Source organism: Typha latifolia, chromosome 7, assembly GCF_019914945.1.
Source record: "Typha latifolia isolate L0001 chromosome 7, TyphaL0001v2, whole genome shotgun sequence".
NCBI classification, from domain to species: domain Eukaryota; kingdom Viridiplantae; phylum Streptophyta; class Magnoliopsida; order Poales; family Typhaceae; genus Typha; species Typha latifolia.
In genome coordinates this window covers 13,359,743-13,377,529 of record NC_133092.1, presented here as the reverse complement: position 1 = coordinate 13,377,529, position 17,787 = coordinate 13,359,743, and the positions used below count along the sequence as shown (strand labels likewise).

General features: G+C 35.9%; 2 protein-coding genes across 4 annotated transcripts; one reads left to right on the top strand and one right to left on the bottom strand.

Annotated features, from left to right (window-relative positions):
* Positions 1-1,594: 1,594 nt before the first annotated feature.
* LOC140791811 (uncharacterized) lies at positions 1,595-4,268 on the bottom strand. Of its 3 annotated transcripts, XM_073142470.1 has the most exons (3): positions 3,297-4,268; positions 2,554-2,974; positions 1,595-2,478 (listed from the first exon to the last, which is right to left on the bottom strand). In XM_073142470.1, exons 1-3 carry the CDS (start codon positions 3,504-3,506, stop codon positions 1,745-1,747), a joined length of 1,365 nt encoding a protein of 454 aa, XP_072998571.1. In that variant the 5' UTR covers positions 3,507-4,268; the 3' UTR covers positions 1,595-1,744. The 3 variants fall into 3 exon arrangements, with proteins under 3 accessions (XP_072998571.1, XP_072998570.1, XP_072998572.1); XM_073142469.1 differs by having other exon boundaries at positions 1,595-2,974; XM_073142471.1 differs by having other exon boundaries at positions 1,595-2,974; positions 3,286-3,491.
* A 4,358-nt stretch (positions 4,269-8,626) lies between these two features.
* Positions 8,627-16,650, top strand: LOC140793098 (protein decapping 5-like). Its single transcript, XM_073144468.1, has 8 exons — positions 8,627-8,919; positions 10,580-10,680; positions 11,833-11,901; positions 12,004-12,894; positions 14,796-14,861; positions 15,603-15,791; positions 15,899-16,009; positions 16,086-16,650. The coding sequence occupies exons 1-8, from the start codon at positions 8,772-8,774 to the stop codon at positions 16,233-16,235; spliced, it is 1,725 nt and encodes a 574-aa protein (XP_073000569.1). The 5' UTR covers positions 8,627-8,771; the 3' UTR covers positions 16,236-16,650.
* Positions 16,651-17,787: the final 1,137 nt, after the last annotated feature.

Genomic DNA, 17,787 nt, shown 5'->3' with positions numbered 1-17,787 from the left:
ACATGGCATCTTGGCATCATTCTGGGGATATCCCAACCAAAAGAATCACATCAAAACTATAAAATTGTTAGTTAAAAAGGTTCACGAGCTCCATCTATTATAGAAGATGCCACGTGAGCACATGAATAAAAGGGAGAGAGGCACCTTGGTGAGTGACTTGTGACCAACCTCCCTCATAAAGTGTTAGCTCTTCCATTTATTTGATGCCACGTTGGCATATGAATAGAGAAATCTATATATAATTATATATATATATATATATATATATATATATATATACGTTGTTGATTCCTTTTTATACCTTTCGTGTGAATCTTAGAAGATATTTCTTTAGTGGAATAATTAAAAAAATATTTACTTGTAACATCCTTTTCCTTTAGGATACTTTGCTTGCTAATGCACATTGGTTGTTATTAAAGTATTCTTTAATCGTCGTAGTTAATTTAATCTAATCTCCTTTATTTTTCTTTACAAAAGACTTGCTAGTGGCTATGCCACTCTCTCTCTCTCTCTCTCTCTCTCTCTCTCTCTTCAATGCATCCATATTCTCAGTTAAATTTTTATGTGTATTAAATTCATAAAACTATGTATATGATGATGAGAAATGCCCCCCATCTTCTTGATTTCTTGTTGGCTAACAACATTTTGTTACTTCTGGTTTAATTTTTAGGCTAAGACTGGCACCAGTATTAATAATTAAATCATCATCCAACTTGGCTTTTTCAGATGGTTGATGTGGGTTATTTGCATCCAAATTGTTTTCTTTTTCTTTTCCTGTTGATGAAACCTTCTAGTTCTCTTTTAACTTGTTTAAAGATCAAAGGCAGTGGATTACATCTGTTGCTCATCCTAAGCAGACAAATCCACTAACTGCAGAGAGGGAGAGAGAGATTTGAAAGGAGATTTAAAAGGTTAGATGGGAGGAAATCCTAATGAACATCAGATCAGAGGATATCAGCCACCAAAGGAGAGGTGCAGGTCTCATGTAAAAGGATAGATTGTACTGCTCTAATCAATGTGCTGCAAAGCATTGAGTGCTTCTGCAGCCACTTTTTGTTTAAAACCTCTGATTGATGTGAGATGGTTTAGGTCGATGGTAATGGCAGCCCATTTTTTTGATACTGCAAGTAATGCTTAAAGTAGGAGAATTTGTTCATTAATTCTCAGCCAATGATAGCACCTAACCAGCCCCTCTGAACTATAACTTCAAAAAAGTTCTTGCAAAGTTATTTGAGCTATTAAAAAGTTCTTAAATTTTGATAATAGCAAGATTTAGCCTTTAAAATTAGAGAATATCTTTTTGAGAAAACTCAAGAAAAATACTAAATAGCATATTCCTCAAGCAGTGAGCCTATTCTTGCAAGTCTGCTTGCAGTATGCAGAGCAATAGGCTCTGCCATGTTACAGAAGAAGCCTATGCTCTTCTACTATGGAATCAGTTTAAATTTGTTTCAGAAGGTCAGTGCCTCAAAAGTATATAGCCCACAGAGGCACAGAGTCACCAGCCTTCCACTAAATATTCTTTCAAATTATGATATAGAAGAAGAAAATGTTCTGGTTTTTCTTATGTTTACTAAAATCATTTTGGAATGACTTAGAACAATACAAGGATTTCAGATATACTAAGAATATTTCTTGTAAATCGTCCTTGCCACCATTGATTCATTACAAGAAACTTCAAAAAAGAACAACAAGCATTCTGTATGATCTACTATGTATATTTTTTTTTTCTTTTGTCCATTATCTATAACAGCATCACCAGAAGGAAGGCAGCCACCGTTTCTTGAGCAAAAATTAGCCACCAAAATCCATCGACTTTGGAAGCTGAGAGACTGAAGGAGGCCAAGAGGCTTGAGCTCTCATCTGGTTTACTGTTATCCACTTTGTTTCTCAGGTCTGAATTCTCCACTGATGCTTGTTGCTGCTCATCCTTGCACTGCTGCACACCAACAGGGACATGTCTTGCAGTCACTGCCACAGCATTGTAACATAGATTTGGGTTGTTCCAAGAGGCAAATCTCCTCCCCATCCTCTCATAGAATCCTTCAGGGAACTCGAGCTTTCCTGTCAAGTTGTTGCCATTGAGGTAGAGAGCAGTAAGAGAAGGCAAAGCTGCAAGCTTTGGAGGCACACTGCCAGAGAGGTGGTTGTTGTCCAATGCAAGGAATCTTAGACTCATTAAGGTTGTGATGGATTCTGGAATTGTTCCAATTAAGCCCATGTTGGACAAGTCCAGTGTGGTCAGATTCACTAGATTCTCCCACCCAAATCCATTGAGATCACCACCTAATGGATTGTTGGATAGCATCATATCTTGGAGTGAGACCATGGTATGGAGAGAGTGAGCTAATCCACCAGAGAAGTTGTTGTTTCTCAAGTCTAAGAGTGTTAGATTCTTTAGCATTCCAAGCTCATCGGGGAGGCTCCCATGCAAGAGATTGTTACTCAAATCCAGCTTCAGAAGTGAAGTCAGACCACCTAGTGATGAAGGCAGAGAACCAGTTAGAGAATTCCTGCTCATGTCCAAGATCAAAAGCTCATTCAGATCATTACCGAGAGAAGTCGGTAGCAAACCGGTGAACTGATTTCCTGAGAGCACGAGCTTCCTAAGGTGGACTAAATCGCCAAGTTTGCGGGGCAATTCTCCAGTGAGCGCATTTTCCACTAGTACTAGTGACTGGAGATTTGTAAGCTGACCGAGGTTGGCGGGTATTGACCCGGTGAGGCCGGCATTTGATCTGAATTCTAATGTTTCTAGGCTCTGAGATATCTTCCCCCAGTTGCTGGACGGAATTGTTGTAGGTTGATGGGCAGAGAAGCAATTGTAGAAGGAGAGGCTTTTCAGGTGCTTGAGCTCAAAGAGCTCAGGAGTAAACTTTGCATCTTGAGCACATTCTAGGGAGTTCTCAAAGACTGGTCCAATGTTTAAAACAGTAATGTGCCAGAATCCATCAAAAAGATCACAAGATACTCCCTGCATCACAACACTCTTGAGGGTTTAAACTACAAATGTCTCTCTGGAAATTCTATTTCTGAAAATTAACAGAACTACTATTGAGTAAAAATCTAGCATGAATTAAAGATTTCAAAAGGACAAAAGAAGAAGGTACAAAGAAGGTTAAAAGTTTCAACTATCAAACTTAATGTGTCCACCATGAGATATTCCAACATTTCTAGACTTCTAGCTCAAGTAACTTACCAGAGTTAATATTCTACACTGTTTGTAATTCTGAATTAAATGAACACACATGAAAAAAAAAAATGAGAAGAAAGATATTTAGGTACCAGATGATAACCTGTATTGGGGTCCATCCACATGGGTCTGGATAAAGTCCTGAGCCATTCCACCATTTACCAACAAAGCTTTCAATTACTGAGTACAGAGCATCTTGCTCCTTCTTTTCCATTGGAGCCACCGAGTCTCCTGTCTCAGAGAAGCCATAGAAGAAGAAGAAGAAGAAGAGTGGAAGTAGTAGAAGAGCTTGGGTAGTACTCCTCCTCCTCATAGTATCTAACTCAAAGAAGATCAAATGAGTGCAAGACAAGAGTTGTGTTCTTCCTCCTGTGCCTCTTATAAGCAAAGTAGCACTAAAGTGAACAAGTAAAACTAAAGGAACCCAACAAGGAATCCATCAATAGGTGATGAAGCCATGGACTTTTTTTTTACTCTACCTTTTCTTAAACAAAGGTTTTCACATTGAGGAGAAGCCCAAGAATTTCACAACATTGGAAGGAAAACCAAAATTCCCATGGAAAGCAGCAGTTGGGATCTCAAGAAAATGGAAAAGAAGAGACCAGAGCAAGAAAACAGAATGTCAAAAGAAGAGAATCCAAAGTGGGTTCTTCTTCTCCTTCTTTTTTCTCTCTTCTCAGGCTCTGCTTCAGCTAGCCAAATAAAGGAGATATCTTTTTGGTGTAGGAGAACATTCCAATGCACAGGCCAGGGAACAATTGAAGAAGGAAAGCGAATAAATGAGCAATAAGAGAGGAATTCTTGTTTATAGAAATGGCAGCATTGAGAGGAGAGCTGGAAGGAGTTGAAGAGTTGCTATTTATTGGAGGGCTCTTCACATTGCCCAAGGTTAGTGGTAATAATGGATATGGCAACAATAAGAAAAGTGAGGTGAAAGGCAGTTGACAGTAGCTGCAAAACATGCATAGTTGCAGAGGTCTGCAAGAGCCAGTGGTGCTTTGGTGGCTCTTTGGTTTGTACTTTGGATAAAAAAATTTCTTTTTCTTCTTCATTTTACCTCACTGTTATTCCTTCTTTTCAGCAATAGAATTACAGTTATCCTTTGTAATTTAATCCTACATCACTTTACCTATTGAATTTCAAACTTAGGCCCATACTAAAATGCAATAGTTAAAATTTGTATCCAAAATTAATATTACAAATATTAAAATTATGTGATTTATTGGCATCAAATTTTTTTTCATTATAAGCAAGTTACTAAATTTCTAAACTATTTCTATTATCCTCAAATTAAATTGTACTTTTATGAAGACACTTAAATCATTTTTGCATCTCTGTTGGTGACTATCTAAAAATTGCAACTTAATATGGATCACCACATAAAGGTTAATTACTTAAACTAAAATTTAATCTTAAATTTTTTTTTCTTTTTATATTTCTTTGTAACTGTTATTCCTTTATTCTTACTAAAGATCCTTCTATAATTCTGTCATCAAGCATCACCTTTTCTTTTCTCTTGGAGGGTGGGTGAATTGGTGAAAAGAGATTAATAAAAGAGGTATGCTCATATGTGGAGGGGACCATGCAACCATGCATGTGATTGCATGCATATCAATGCAGAAGGAACACATGCTGTACCCTTTTCTTCCACCATTTAAGAGGAATTTTTTTCCCTGAAACTTTGTATGTTTTTGCATTAATATTACACTTACAATTTTTTTTGTTAAACTAAGTACACTTGTAGTTTGTCCTAAGTTTCTGTAGAATGTTCTATTCTTTTTTATCTCTAATTTTGACATTTGAATTGCTTGCCAATTAAAATGAAAATAATACTCAAGAGCAGCACGAATACAGTAGCTATTTTTATCTGTATTACTAATTTTTTTCTTATTAAGAGAAATGAGTCAACCTCCGAGAGGTTATTGATTGTCTCTACCACTACAATAATTTATTAGATCAAACTCATTAGTATTAAATTACATCCAGTTTGTCTATTGTCAGCTTAATGTTCTTAAATTTGTTTCAAATTTTACATGCTGAAATATATTCTATGGCCTGTTGTTTTGAGCTGTGGTAGGATTTAATGAGCCAACTGCAGAGACTGCAAGGAGGATCAGAGGGATCATATTTGGGGGTACACTGAGCATATGATGTGCCTCTCATCACACTCAATCATTATCAACAGGACTACTCTGGAAAGACAAATAAACTTGGTCCAATTTCTACCCAGATTTGAAGATTCTGAATGTTTTATTATTGGAAGGAGGCAGAAGGCAGAGTATGTTGGTTTCTTTGTAGGATATGGTATGTATAATATATGGCATTGTTAATGGATAACATTTAATGAGGCATCAGTATATGAGGCATTCTGGCCTACTAAAAAAAATAATTTAGTCACAGCTACTACATCAAAAGAATGCCAGCCACACAAACAATATATCAATCCTCTACTTCTAGTTTGCAAGGGAAAAGAATTGGCTTTCCTTTTACCCAGCTGCTTCTAGTTGCAAATTCTTCCTTATCTCTTCAACTAAATATACTAACTATACTCTTTAGATAAACAGTCCTCTTAGATACTTAAGCTATTAATTAGATAACAAATCAATAATGTACATTATGTCTTTAGCACTTCATATGTAGCCCCTAATACTACATAGACAGATAAAAGAAAAAGTAGTTTGATAGCATATTGATAATCAATTGATCTAAAAGATTAAGCTATTAAGTAATAGATAAATAGTATATATCATGTCTTTAGCAATATTATTAGTTGATAAATCTTAGATTAAGCTCAAAATCACACTTATTGAGATTACTGAAAAAGATAATGTGATAGGAATTTTGTAGTTTCTTACTTACTATGGCCCATCATTCAACCAAGCAAGATTTACCATGCTACTTAACTAGTTGTGAAATTGTCAATACTCAATAGTGCATGATATTTACTAACTGAGGCATGTAAGTAGTAGTAGTAGTAGTAGTCTCTGATCACAGGTAAAACAACAAGGGGAGGAGGACCACTTAGCACTGCCAATTAGGTCAGCAACTTACAACTAAAGCAGCAGGCTGCAGTACATAGGAGTTAGATTGCATTGGGATCTGGATTAAAAATAAAAAGAGAGAGCCCTAAGTTAAAAGAATTAGCCATTAACCTAGTTTTTTTACTATAGTCCGGTGGTCGGATCCTATTAGATATCACGAGTTTCTTTCTTAAATATTAAAGTTGATATTTAGTAAATTTAAAATTTAAACTTATATATCAGAGAGGAGTAGCTTTATAATGACTCACGATCTATTAAAAATAAAAATAAAAACTTAACTTTCTGTCTCTCTCTCTCTCTCTAAGATGTATCTTAGTGTTGTGGTCTCAAGGGTGAGGAGTCCCTATCTAGCCCAGCTTTTTATTTGGCTGGAGTTGCATGGTTCCTTATGGTTGTTTTGTTATGTAGCAGTCTCTCCATTAATTCCTCTTAATCAATTGGAGTAAGAAGAAGAGAGTTTAAAATTTAAATGCCATCTACTCAAAATATTAAAATTCATCTACCCCCCCTCTCTTTCCTGAAGAGATTTCAAGAGAAAATAATGGAGATTGAGCACTAAAAATCTACTATAATTTTAATAAACATCTTCCTAATTTACTTATTAAGGGTCTAATCAATTTAAATCAGTACTCTATTGTGAACTATTAATACTGCGAGTCTGATCACTAAGAACAAATGGAAAATTTTTTATTCAAGAATATATTGGAATTTATTGTCAAGATTGTATGAGTAGTTCAGGAAATACTGACAGATTTTAAATCAATAATATTCCATCATGTCCAAGTGGCAGTATCAATGCCATTGTCATTTATTATCTTTGTCTCCTTAGTAGATACTATTTGATTAATTATAAGTATAATAGATCAACATTATTAAATTTTAGTTGTATCTGAAACCTTTTCTGGCTGCATGATCATACAGATATATAATTATTTTTGAACATTATACAATACAAAACAAAAATCAAGTTAGGGGGAAAAGAAAATTATAAAGTGCAACTAGTTTTTGGGAAAGGAAAAGAAGAGCAAGAAACTCAAGAATCTTAAATACTAAATCATCAAAGATGAAGTTGTATACAATAGTTCTATTTGGAACAAGCAAAGAAAACAAAATAGAATTGCAATTCTTAGCCTTGTACTTATTCAACAAATAAATATGATAAAAAAAAATTTAAATCCACTAACATTAGCAATGGCAGTTTTATACATCAATTTGGACACTAATACTAATTTAATAAAATTATCTTTAACAAGGAAAGCAAATTAAGTGCCAAATATATATGCCATGTATTTGATCATAGCTACTACATTGAATATATTTGAAGTATTTGATGTATTTCAAACTTTATTCTCACACAGATTTTAACCCTTACACATGCTATGACAGCCCTTATTCAAGATCATGCATATATCTTCCATAAGCTTAATAGTTAGCAAGTCTTAAGATCTGAGCAAAGCTCAGATTTTTCTTCCACCATCTTATTCATTCCAGTCACCGAAGAATTGATAGACTAGTCGGCAAACTCTTGTTCACAACTCCCAGGTGCATCGTCGGTGCTATTTACTGAGTTAGCTGCTTTAGCATATGACTGCGCTGTATATTTTATGCATCCTTTAGATCTTCAATGACGTTCCCATAAATTTGCCCACATTTAGTGCAAGGCCTCTTCCTTTGGAGTTCTAGGAGCTTGTAGAGACTGTAATATCTAGAGCAATACTCGCGAGCCCTGGGACATACATTGTTTTGATGCTTCGCTTATCTGAAAGGAGTGTCAAGGTATAGAAATTTGCATTGGCATACATGATTGAAAGGAAGATTATAGAAGAAAGAGGAGATGAGGAAGAAGCAAGGAGTGTTGCAGGCCATTGTGTTCAAAGGTTGCAAACAAAATATAAAATAATATATCTACGTTGTGAAGGATCTGATCATGGAATCTCATGACCTTGTTACAGAATATTTCTCTAGGCATTTGTAGAAAACTCATTAAAATTTTGGAAAAAATATTGTGGCAAAAATTTGGATTGATTCACTTCCATAAATTTTGGATGTATAATTGGGATCAAGATTTGACATAGATCCTGTGTTGGGCCCTTATTGGGCCTAGGTTAGAATTAGCTCTTAATATTTGGGCCCATATATTGGGTTAATTATCATGTTAATAATACAACTCCTAAAATTTTGATTCAATTAGCTCAGATAAACATATTAGCTTGCGATTCGACTCTAAATATTTATTTAGATTAATTATTACATAAGATTATAATATTTTTATAATGAAATAATTAGTTATTAACTTTCAGACCAAAATCCTCCAATTCAAATAAATGCAAAAAGAAGAAGAAAAAAAAATATCTTCAAGGGTAAAATGGGTAAATTGAACTAACTATAAAATGGGCTAATTGGGGGGTCAATTTTGCAAAATTGCCTCGTAGTAGTTCAATAGATTCGAGACAAAGGAAGGAAACCCCCAAAGGCGAAGGGTTCTCTGCTTCTCTCTCTCAACCATTTGCGGCGGCGAGAAGAGGCGGCGAGAGGCCATGTCGGCGCCGGAGACGTCGAGATCCGGGGCGTCCGCCGACTCCTACATAGGGAGTCTCATAAGCTTGACGTCGAAGAGCGAGATCAGATACGAAGGGATCCTCTACAACATCAACACCGAGGAGTCCAGCATCGGGTTGCGGAACGGTACTTCTTGGATCCCTCTCTTAGGTTTCCTTTCCTTGGGCCGAATCTATTACATAATGTTGTTGATGCTCGAAAGTTAGGGTTTTGAGATGGCCCTTTGGGAAAGTTGACTTCGTTCTTTTTCCTTGTTTAGGGATTAGGTTTAGAAAATAGTAGTAATTGAAAGATAGTTTTGTTCTTGGCTTCTTTAGTAATGCAAACGACTCGTGGGATCGGAACGTCATGATGTTGATGCTCGAAAAATAGGGTTCTTAATATCCCTTATGGTGATTTGATTCAAATATTCTATTTTAGGGATTCTGTGAAGGATTTATTAGTAATGGTATGTTTAGAATAACGATTTTGGAGGGCTTGAATTCTGGGTTAAAATATACCGCGGTTGCTGTTTTGGGTTGCTCTTTTCTTTATCCAGAAACATATTCAGTGTTCTTGATGCTCGAAAGTTAGGGTTTTGAGATGCCTTTCCGGGAATTTGTCTCCTTTTTCTCTCACTCTGTCTCTTTTAGGGATTATATGGAGAAATTTGAAGTGATGGTAACAAATTTTTCTTCCTGGGATTTTGATTAATGCACCTGATGAAATTGGTATATGGTGAGGAGAGCATTACTTTGAGTTATGTTAGTTTTTAATGGGTTTCTTTTCCTTATACGATCTTGAATCTTGATTCTGAGAGAAGTTGGGTCATTAGATGGATTTAGGAGACTTGGTTGTTTGTTTTCTTGTTAATAGGGGATTTGTTCATGATGCTAGCGTAATACTTATCCTTTGCAAATCTTGCAGTCAATGTTTTTACCCATTTTGAAGGAGTTTATGTGGCTTATTTGCATTCTTCAATCCTTTAAAGTCTTACCCTCATCGGTCATTATTATGGGTTCTTGGTTGTTGATTTCTTCATTGGTACTATTTGTGTTTCACATAACGTTTTTTTGACTTAGTAGTGGCAAAGCCATAAAGATAATTGGTTTTCATCCTTGGATTTTTAAGCAAAATTAGCCCTGGTAGGATTGACATAATTTTAGGTAGTGCTTTATTTTGGATAAACTATATGTGGGTAACTTGTCTTTTTTCTGTGGCAGATTGGGCTGTAAGTTTTTCTAGACAATGGACAATCTCTTTTTGTAAGGGAGGCTGAGGCCATCCGGCATGACTTGCTACACCTTGTTTTTTATACGCTTGGCACCTTCATGACCAGACTTATAAACAGCTGACCTTCCAACTCCTTATATTTCAGAAACACACACAAAAATTGTCTTTTGTCCTGCAGATGAACGATAAATTATTTTTCCTGTCTCTCTCTCTCTCTCTCTCTCTCTCTCTCTCTCTCTCTCTCTGTTGGCTGTTTTGATAAAATGATTGCTAAATAAGATGTATTACATCCTTGTCACTGACTTTTAATGGTCTTGGAAAATATCATCTAACCTTGCAATACATGTAGAGCATCAGTGAGTAAGTGCCCGAATGCTGCATGCCAACAAGTGTGATACTTTTCATGGCACCTTTTGTAAAATCCTTTCGGTTTTGTTTTATTTTAGCCCTTTTATTCTAACATTCAATATTCAGCTATCTGTTGTGCCATCTCAATTTGTGACCTTATTAACATGCAGGCTGGTTGTACTTGGAAGCTATTCTTAGCTTTAACTAATTTACTTTTATCCTGTAGTACGTTCATTTGGAACTGAAGGACGAAAGAAAGATGGCCCACAAATTCTCCCTAGTGACAAAATTTATGAATACATACTCTTTCGAGGAAGTGACATTAAGGTACATGAAAAAAGCATATTACTGTACATGAAATGGTATAATTTGCTGACACATTCTTGAGCTTTAAATACTACTCTTGCTGGAGTAGTGATTATGACTGTAAAGGTCTAAGACATATGTGAGGATGAGGATAGCTTGTGAAAAATGAATAATCTTGTAGCATGTTATGACTTTTATCTTAGTAATGGTTACAGCGATTACCTATCTACCATCCTATGTTGATGGACTCAAAATTTGTCACTCTGCTGACTTATGCTGGCATTATCTCTTATTTCATGTGGTAAATTCTACTTTAAAGCTAAAACCAGTGTTGTGCTGGCATATCATCTTTACTAACATTTTCTTTTGACCAGATAGACAGTGATTTTATTTCATGTTTCTACATGTTCTGACAGTTGATACTCTCAAGCAAGTTTGTTGCTTCTGTTTTTGCATTTTTTTTAATATTGCATCTGCTATTTTATTTTCTTTCCACTACTAATGTGAAAAATTGCCTTAGGCAGCAAGTATTTTTGTTCTGTTCTTAATGTTTTAGTGTTGTCCATCCTAATTGTTAGTTACAACTATGTTATAGAGGTGAAATGTTGTAGCTTTTAGTTTGGTCTAAGCATACATGTTACATAAGGTCACGTTGTTTAAGGGGATCATTGACATGTTTAATGTGAATAAGAACATGTAGATGGTGGTGTGGCCACCAATTTTCGTATGGGTCGAGTTGCCACCAATCTTGATGTTGTAGGATTCTAATGCTTCTGAATATAGGTGAAGTTATCAGCAGTTTTTGGTTTTTGTGCTTTTCTCATTTATGTAGTTGTACAAGCTTCCAGGTGATACTGAAATAAATGGTTTATTAATCTGATGTAATCATATAAGTAGACTGCCTCTCCATGAACTTGACACTTCAAGATCCATGAGGTTGCTAGCTGTTGTTCTGTTTGGATGGTCATGGAGACCACGATTAGTTACATACCATTTTGTAGTTCTCTTGGATACAATCTGTTTTAGTTGCTAATGATCTTTATCATGTACAAGATGTCTTCATGAAATTAAGATTTTCTGGCTTCATTTGTTGTCTCCATTGCTTGCAGGCTTCATATATGATTTGATTTTTATCCATAATTTTTATTTTGATTCATTCCTGTACTTCTGCAGGACTTACAAGTTAAGTCCTCACCACCAGCTCAGGCTACTTCAATACACAATGATCCTGCTATTATTCAGGTAAAGTTTTTCTTTTTTGATGAAAAAGGTAAAGCTTTTCAATGTTAAAATTTTGAGTACCATTCCCATCGTAGGCTCATTTACTTTTTAATGTTTCCGCAGTCACATTATTCTCGTCCTCCATCGTCAACTTCAAACTTGCCTTCTATTGGAACTGGAGCTGTACCAGATCTCACTTCACACACAGGTCAGTTGGGGCTTCAAAGGCCAACCTTCCAAGGCAGTTTCCCTCTATATCAGCCAGGAGGAGGCTTAGGGTCATGGGGTTCCACTCCTCCACCTCCAGCTGCGAATGGCACTGGCCTTGCGATGCCACCAATGTATTGGCAAGGATATTATGCTCCGTCAAGTGGGCTTCCCCAATTGCAGCAACCACCTTTGCTTCGGCCACCCCCTGGATTGTCAATTCCCCATTCCATGCAGCAGCCTTTGCAATTTCCTGGAACTAATGCATCTGTGCCATCGGGATCTCAAAATGTTCCAGAGTTTCCTCCTGTTCCTGCACCATCTCTTGGTTTCAGTCTCCCATTTGCGACTCCATTAACATTTAATACTGAATCTAGTGGAACCATGGCACAAAATATGCCTTCTCTTATTAGCAACAAGCCTGTTTCTATTCCTGATGCAGCTTTGAATTATCAAACTATGTCTCAGACAGTACCATCAATCGTTGCTTCATCCAGTTCAGCTGAAGTTGAAACATTGGTACCACTTGTGACTCCAGGTCAACTTCTACAGGCTTCTCCATCAACACTTCCTTCATCTCAGCCCTTGCAAACGCCCCTGCAATCATCTCAATCCTTGCAACCATCCCTGCAACCATCTCAGTCCTTGAAACCACCTTTGCAAACAACATTGCAAGCAACCCATAAAGACTCAGAAACCAAACAACTAGAAAATAAAGCTAAACCACTTTTACCTGAACCATCATTGCATGTTGCAGCTGAAAATAAGGAGCCAATATTGCCATTACCTAAACCGGCTGCTCATAAGGTACGCTGGAGATCTTCTACATATTTTCTTCATTTGTGTTTGTGGGAGCAGGAGAATTGCATTTGTCCAAATCTATCTATGCTAGCTCTTGTACTCATATGATCACATGTATAGTTGCAATGATATGAACAAGAAAATCATTTCAGCAATATTTCATTGAAGAAGTTCTGTTTTGGCAAGTATTTGGTCTTCGAGTTCCCTTTTTTGATTGACAACATGCAACTCACTTGCCTAGTACTGTGTCTTGTGGGCTTTACTTGCATAGTTGTGCCAGCGTTGACTTCTTACTTTTACTTGATCATTGTTTCTTAAATATATTTTACCATTGTATATGGTATTGTGAACTATCAAAGTTCTTCATGTTTAATGCAATTAACTTAGGTCTTGTTTAGCTATCTATTATCATAGGTAAAAGACAATACTGTTTTCTCTGTTTGCCTGTAACAAGGTTATTATCTGGTTGCTTTTGCTTCTCAATTTCTGAATTCTTAATAGTCAGTAGAATCTTCTGTCTATTTTCCTTGTCCCTTATATTAGGTGAGAGCGTGTGCTTACATCTTGTGTTTTTCCCATGAAATCAAATGCTCCAAGGATTAGTTTTCGTAGTTTTTTTGAGTAGTTCATGTGGAATTTAATGCAAATATATCTTGAAAAGAACCTTGCTTTTAATAAACTGTATTAGATCTGATAGAAGAAAATAGAGTGAGAAGTAGTTGAGAAGGTTTAATTTTGATACATAATGCAAGGAAGAACCTAGATTGCTTTAACAAGTGCTTGTTTTTGTTCTATACTACATCATGAACTTTTAGATCTTTATTAAGTGACACTGGGCTGGGTACCGAATGATAATTCTTACTCTTGCTTCAAAAAGTCAAAAGAAATGGGGAAGCTTTTCAGGCTTTTATGGGGCCGATGCATAAGATCAATTGTCAGATGCAGGACTCTTAGTATCCTTCTTATGAAGGATGTAGATGCGATAATTGTGCCTTGTGCCTCCATATAAAATTGCCACATCATTAAGAACTGCAGCATCAGCTTCAGCAGCAATAGCCTTAGCATTTTTTTTTGGCTTCCGAACAGTTTTCTGTCTTCTAGGTCTAAGTTCCATTTTTTTCTTTTTTCTACTCTTTCATAGCATTCTTCTGGATCTGCTAGAATTATCGCCTGTGTAGTTTCAATTTGTCCATGTTGAAAATGTTCTGAACAAATAAATTTCTTTTTGCTCATCTTCTCATTAACCATTGATTAATACCACTTCTTTACTTTCTCAGACTCATTCTATATTATTCTATCTCTCTTGCAATACTCATTTATATCAGCTTTCTCGTTACTGCTATGATCTTGTGGGGAAGAAAAGAAATTTAGTTCTAATTTCCCAATTAACCATATTCTTAAAAACTGACTTTTGGAAATTTCTTATTAATTTAAGGATAATACTGTCCTCAATTGAGAGAAAGCAACTCTCTCTATTTTAATGTTTTGTCTTTTTTCCATTTACACTCCAGGCACCTCTTCAATTTGGGAAGCATGAACTTTTAGCACATAGGCACTGTAATGCCTCATATGAACAATATTTGTTTTTCTTGATAAGCAATATAGTAGCACAAGCTTGCATAAATATAAAGCATGTTTTGATGAGTGATGACAATTTCTGCTAAAATTTTGTCCTGGATAAATAGTCTTTCCATGCATATGAAACGACAATTTAATGAACTACAAATTTTGTTTCTGACTGGATTTGGACTCTGAATGTGATTTACTTATTCAGTTGGAGGTTCTTTTATTTCTATATATTCTTCTAAAATTGATGTGTTTTTCCTTGTCTGGCAGTTTAGCTTTAATATTCAGTTTAAAAGAATTTATGTTGCTATGGTTTTTTTAATACGCCACCTGAATTCCAGCCTAATGGCGATACTTCATACACCCAGTACAGCAATAGGGGGCGTGGTAGAGGAAGAGGAAGTGGGGTATGTGTTTCTCTCCTTTGTTTTTCCTTTCTTAAAATGCTTTAGCTGCTACACATCTTTTACTGCAGAATCAAATATAATGCGACTTACTGTTATCTTTGATATACCTCAGTTAATTTATTAGTGAAATAAGTCAATAACAGAAAGTATTCACTATCAGCTTTCTCTTTCAACCATTGACTTGCATGGAGGTAGTATTTCCATCTTATACTTCAGGGACATGCTTACATTAAATGATTTCTACTCAATCTTGTTGGAATGATGTTCAATTAAAATTGCTACAGACACGTGGGCAACAATATATCTTTGTGATTGCTAGCTAGTAGATGTAGAACCCCAAATGAAATTTAAGTTTAAGAAGTTCTAATTATTTTTTTTAATCCTATTTCTGCCAATTGCTTTCTCAGTAAAATAAGCTAGACTAGTTCAGGTATGTTGTGCTTCTTCTGTTGCAGTTATTACTGGCACATAGTTCTTATATTGGTCATTGTGGTTTTTGTGGATGTCCATTTGATGCACCTTCAGTATTTATACATTTGCCCTTTTTTTATGTTCACGGGAATATGTGAGATTTCCAAGGAGGATTTATGTTTCATAAATTGTCAAATATTTTCTAGATCTAAGAATGTTTTCATGTGTGTGTGTGTGTGTGTGTGTGTATTCCTGTCTTTAATGTCAATATTATCTTCTTTAATAAAGGTGAATTGGGTTGATGAAGTTATTTGCTCTTTGTTTTTGCAGTACTCCCGCACTGTGACAAAATTTACTGAAGACTTTGATTTCATGGCAATGAATGAAAAATTCAAAAAAGATGAAGTCTGGGGTCATCTTGGTAAAAGTAAAGCACAGTCGAAGGATGATGGAGAACTAAATGAGGATGAAGATTATGATGATCTAGAGGATGATGAAGCAGCTCAAAAGTTGGATAAGGTAAAAGCAGCTACTTGATGTTGTGATCTTTGATTATTCTAGATTTTTAGCATTTGTACTGCTGCTGATTGATTAGTTTGTTTTTCTTTCCCATCTTTTCCTGGTAGCCTGGTTATGTCAAGGATGACTTTTTCGATTCACTCTCTTGCACTTCACTTGACCGGGGAGCACAGAATGGAAGGACGAGATTCTCAGAGCAGTTGAAGATAGATACAGAGGTATGCGGAAACTCTCCTTAAATCTTCTTTTGTTGCCCTTCTGTTAGGATGCTTGAAGCTTCCTTTCTTCATGCAGACATTTGGAGACTTCCCAAGGCATCGACCTTTTCGTGGTGGTGGACGGGGTTTTCGTGGTGGTGGTCGTGGTCGGGGCTCTTACTATGGTAGAGGGTATGGCTACAATGGCAGGGGACGTGGCCCCTCCTTCCAAAACCGTGCTTCCTAGGGAGTTGATCCTACTTGCACCAGTCTTGGATGAAAAGGAAGTTGGATGATAGGGGCTGCTTTTGTACTATACTCTCTAGTTTTAGGAGTCTCTGGATCAATGTTGGAATAAACATAGTCTTTGGATAAGCTTGGTGATTACCTGTCCTGTCAAGCTTGATGGAAACGATCTTTGTATCAGCTGAAGGTTGAGTGGAACTAACTTAATGGAAAGATCGGAGTGTCTTCTTTGTGGACTCAACCCTGTTTCTTATGTAAAAGGTGGTCCATAATTACTGCCCTTAGGTACAAGCATTAGCATGGTTGTTTTGACATGTATTTTGCATTGAAAAACTTAGCTTCAGCAACTGATTTTATTCCGCAGTCTGATGAAAATTGGACTGTAACCAGTGGAGCCAGTTGAATGATTTCGCAAATGTTTGTAGTTTTAATAGCAGCACAGTTTCCCTTGTTATCTATAAAATATCTACGAGGTACGCGTATTACTGACTAGGGTTTTCAGCTGAACAGCAAGTGAATCCAGTTATTGGGTATGGTATTGGAATAACTGACAGAATTGTCGTGCTGATTAGTTCCTCAAAAATTTGTGCTTGTGTGTGTTTGAGCTTAGAAAGAATGAAAATAAGTTGCATTGTCATTAAAAGTGCTTGGATTTTACTTGTTTGTCAAGTGATTTGCCGGGGCTTTTGCAATTTAATTCTATTTGATGATGGAATTTAGTGTGCATAATAAATTTTATATATTCTACCATAGTAAAATATGTATTGATTATAAAAATTATATGTTAAATTAAAAAACCCAATGTAATTAAATTGTAAAAACTGAAAATTTTCCAGTTATTCATGTAAATAACCTATATTTATACAAAGATAAACCCTTAGATTCCGATTGTTATCTGAGTGAGAGGTTTCGTAGTTCTGACTCCTTTTCTTATGTATTTTATTCGGATTTTTTTAAATCCAACTTGAGCTTTGATTGAGAGAGAGGCATGACGTTTCCACCAATAAGATATTCTATTACTCCCCAACAAAAGCAGAGCTTACGTCGCTTGTGTTATCTCCACCCTCTTGGTCTTAAACACCCACTGAGATATTCCCTTCCCCTCATCACTCATTATCCCCTTAATCACACCCTTCTAATCATAATAATTAACTAAATCATGGGCAGTATTAGTCATTAATTCACATGAAAGACGCGTTCCCCAGTTGCTAAAAGTAGTCACACACTTTCACTGCATTCACGCGTAGTTTGCTGCCAGAAAGTGAATTGGATTCATATCTTTGGTGCCAACCCAAAACTGCTGATGGTGATTATGAATTATATTATTACATTCTAGATACTTGTTTAAGCAGTCACCTAATCTTACCTAATACACCATTTTATTTTTCGTAGCTTTAAAATTATATATATATATATATATATGTAATGATATAATCAAAGGAGCACAAAATGGTATAATTAATTATCAAAACAGTAAACAATATGACGGGCTTTAATGCTTGTCTTCTGTTTGGTCTGCTTTCAATGCCCTAACAGAGCAAAAGACACTGCCC

Bases quoted from the DNA above. Each gene is read 5' to 3' on its own strand.
- LOC140791811 (XM_073142469.1), bottom strand. From the start codon at position 3,506: ATGAGGAGGAGGAGTACTACCCAAGCTCTTCTACTACTTCCACTCTTC. The intron at 2,975-3,296 runs GTTATCATCTGG...GTTGTGATGCAG, and splicing joins GTGGATGGACCCCAATACAG to GGAGTATCTTGTGATCTTTT.
- LOC140793098 (XM_073144468.1), top strand. From the start codon at position 8,772: ATGTCGGCGCCGGAGACGTCGAGATCCGGGGCGTCCGCCGACTCCTAC. The intron at 15,792-15,898 runs GTAAAAGCAGCT...TTTTCCTGGTAG, and splicing joins CAGCTCAAAAGTTGGATAAG to CCTGGTTATGTCAAGGATGA. The intron at 16,010-16,085 runs GTATGCGGAAAC...TTCTTCATGCAG, and splicing joins AGTTGAAGATAGATACAGAG to ACATTTGGAGACTTCCCAAG.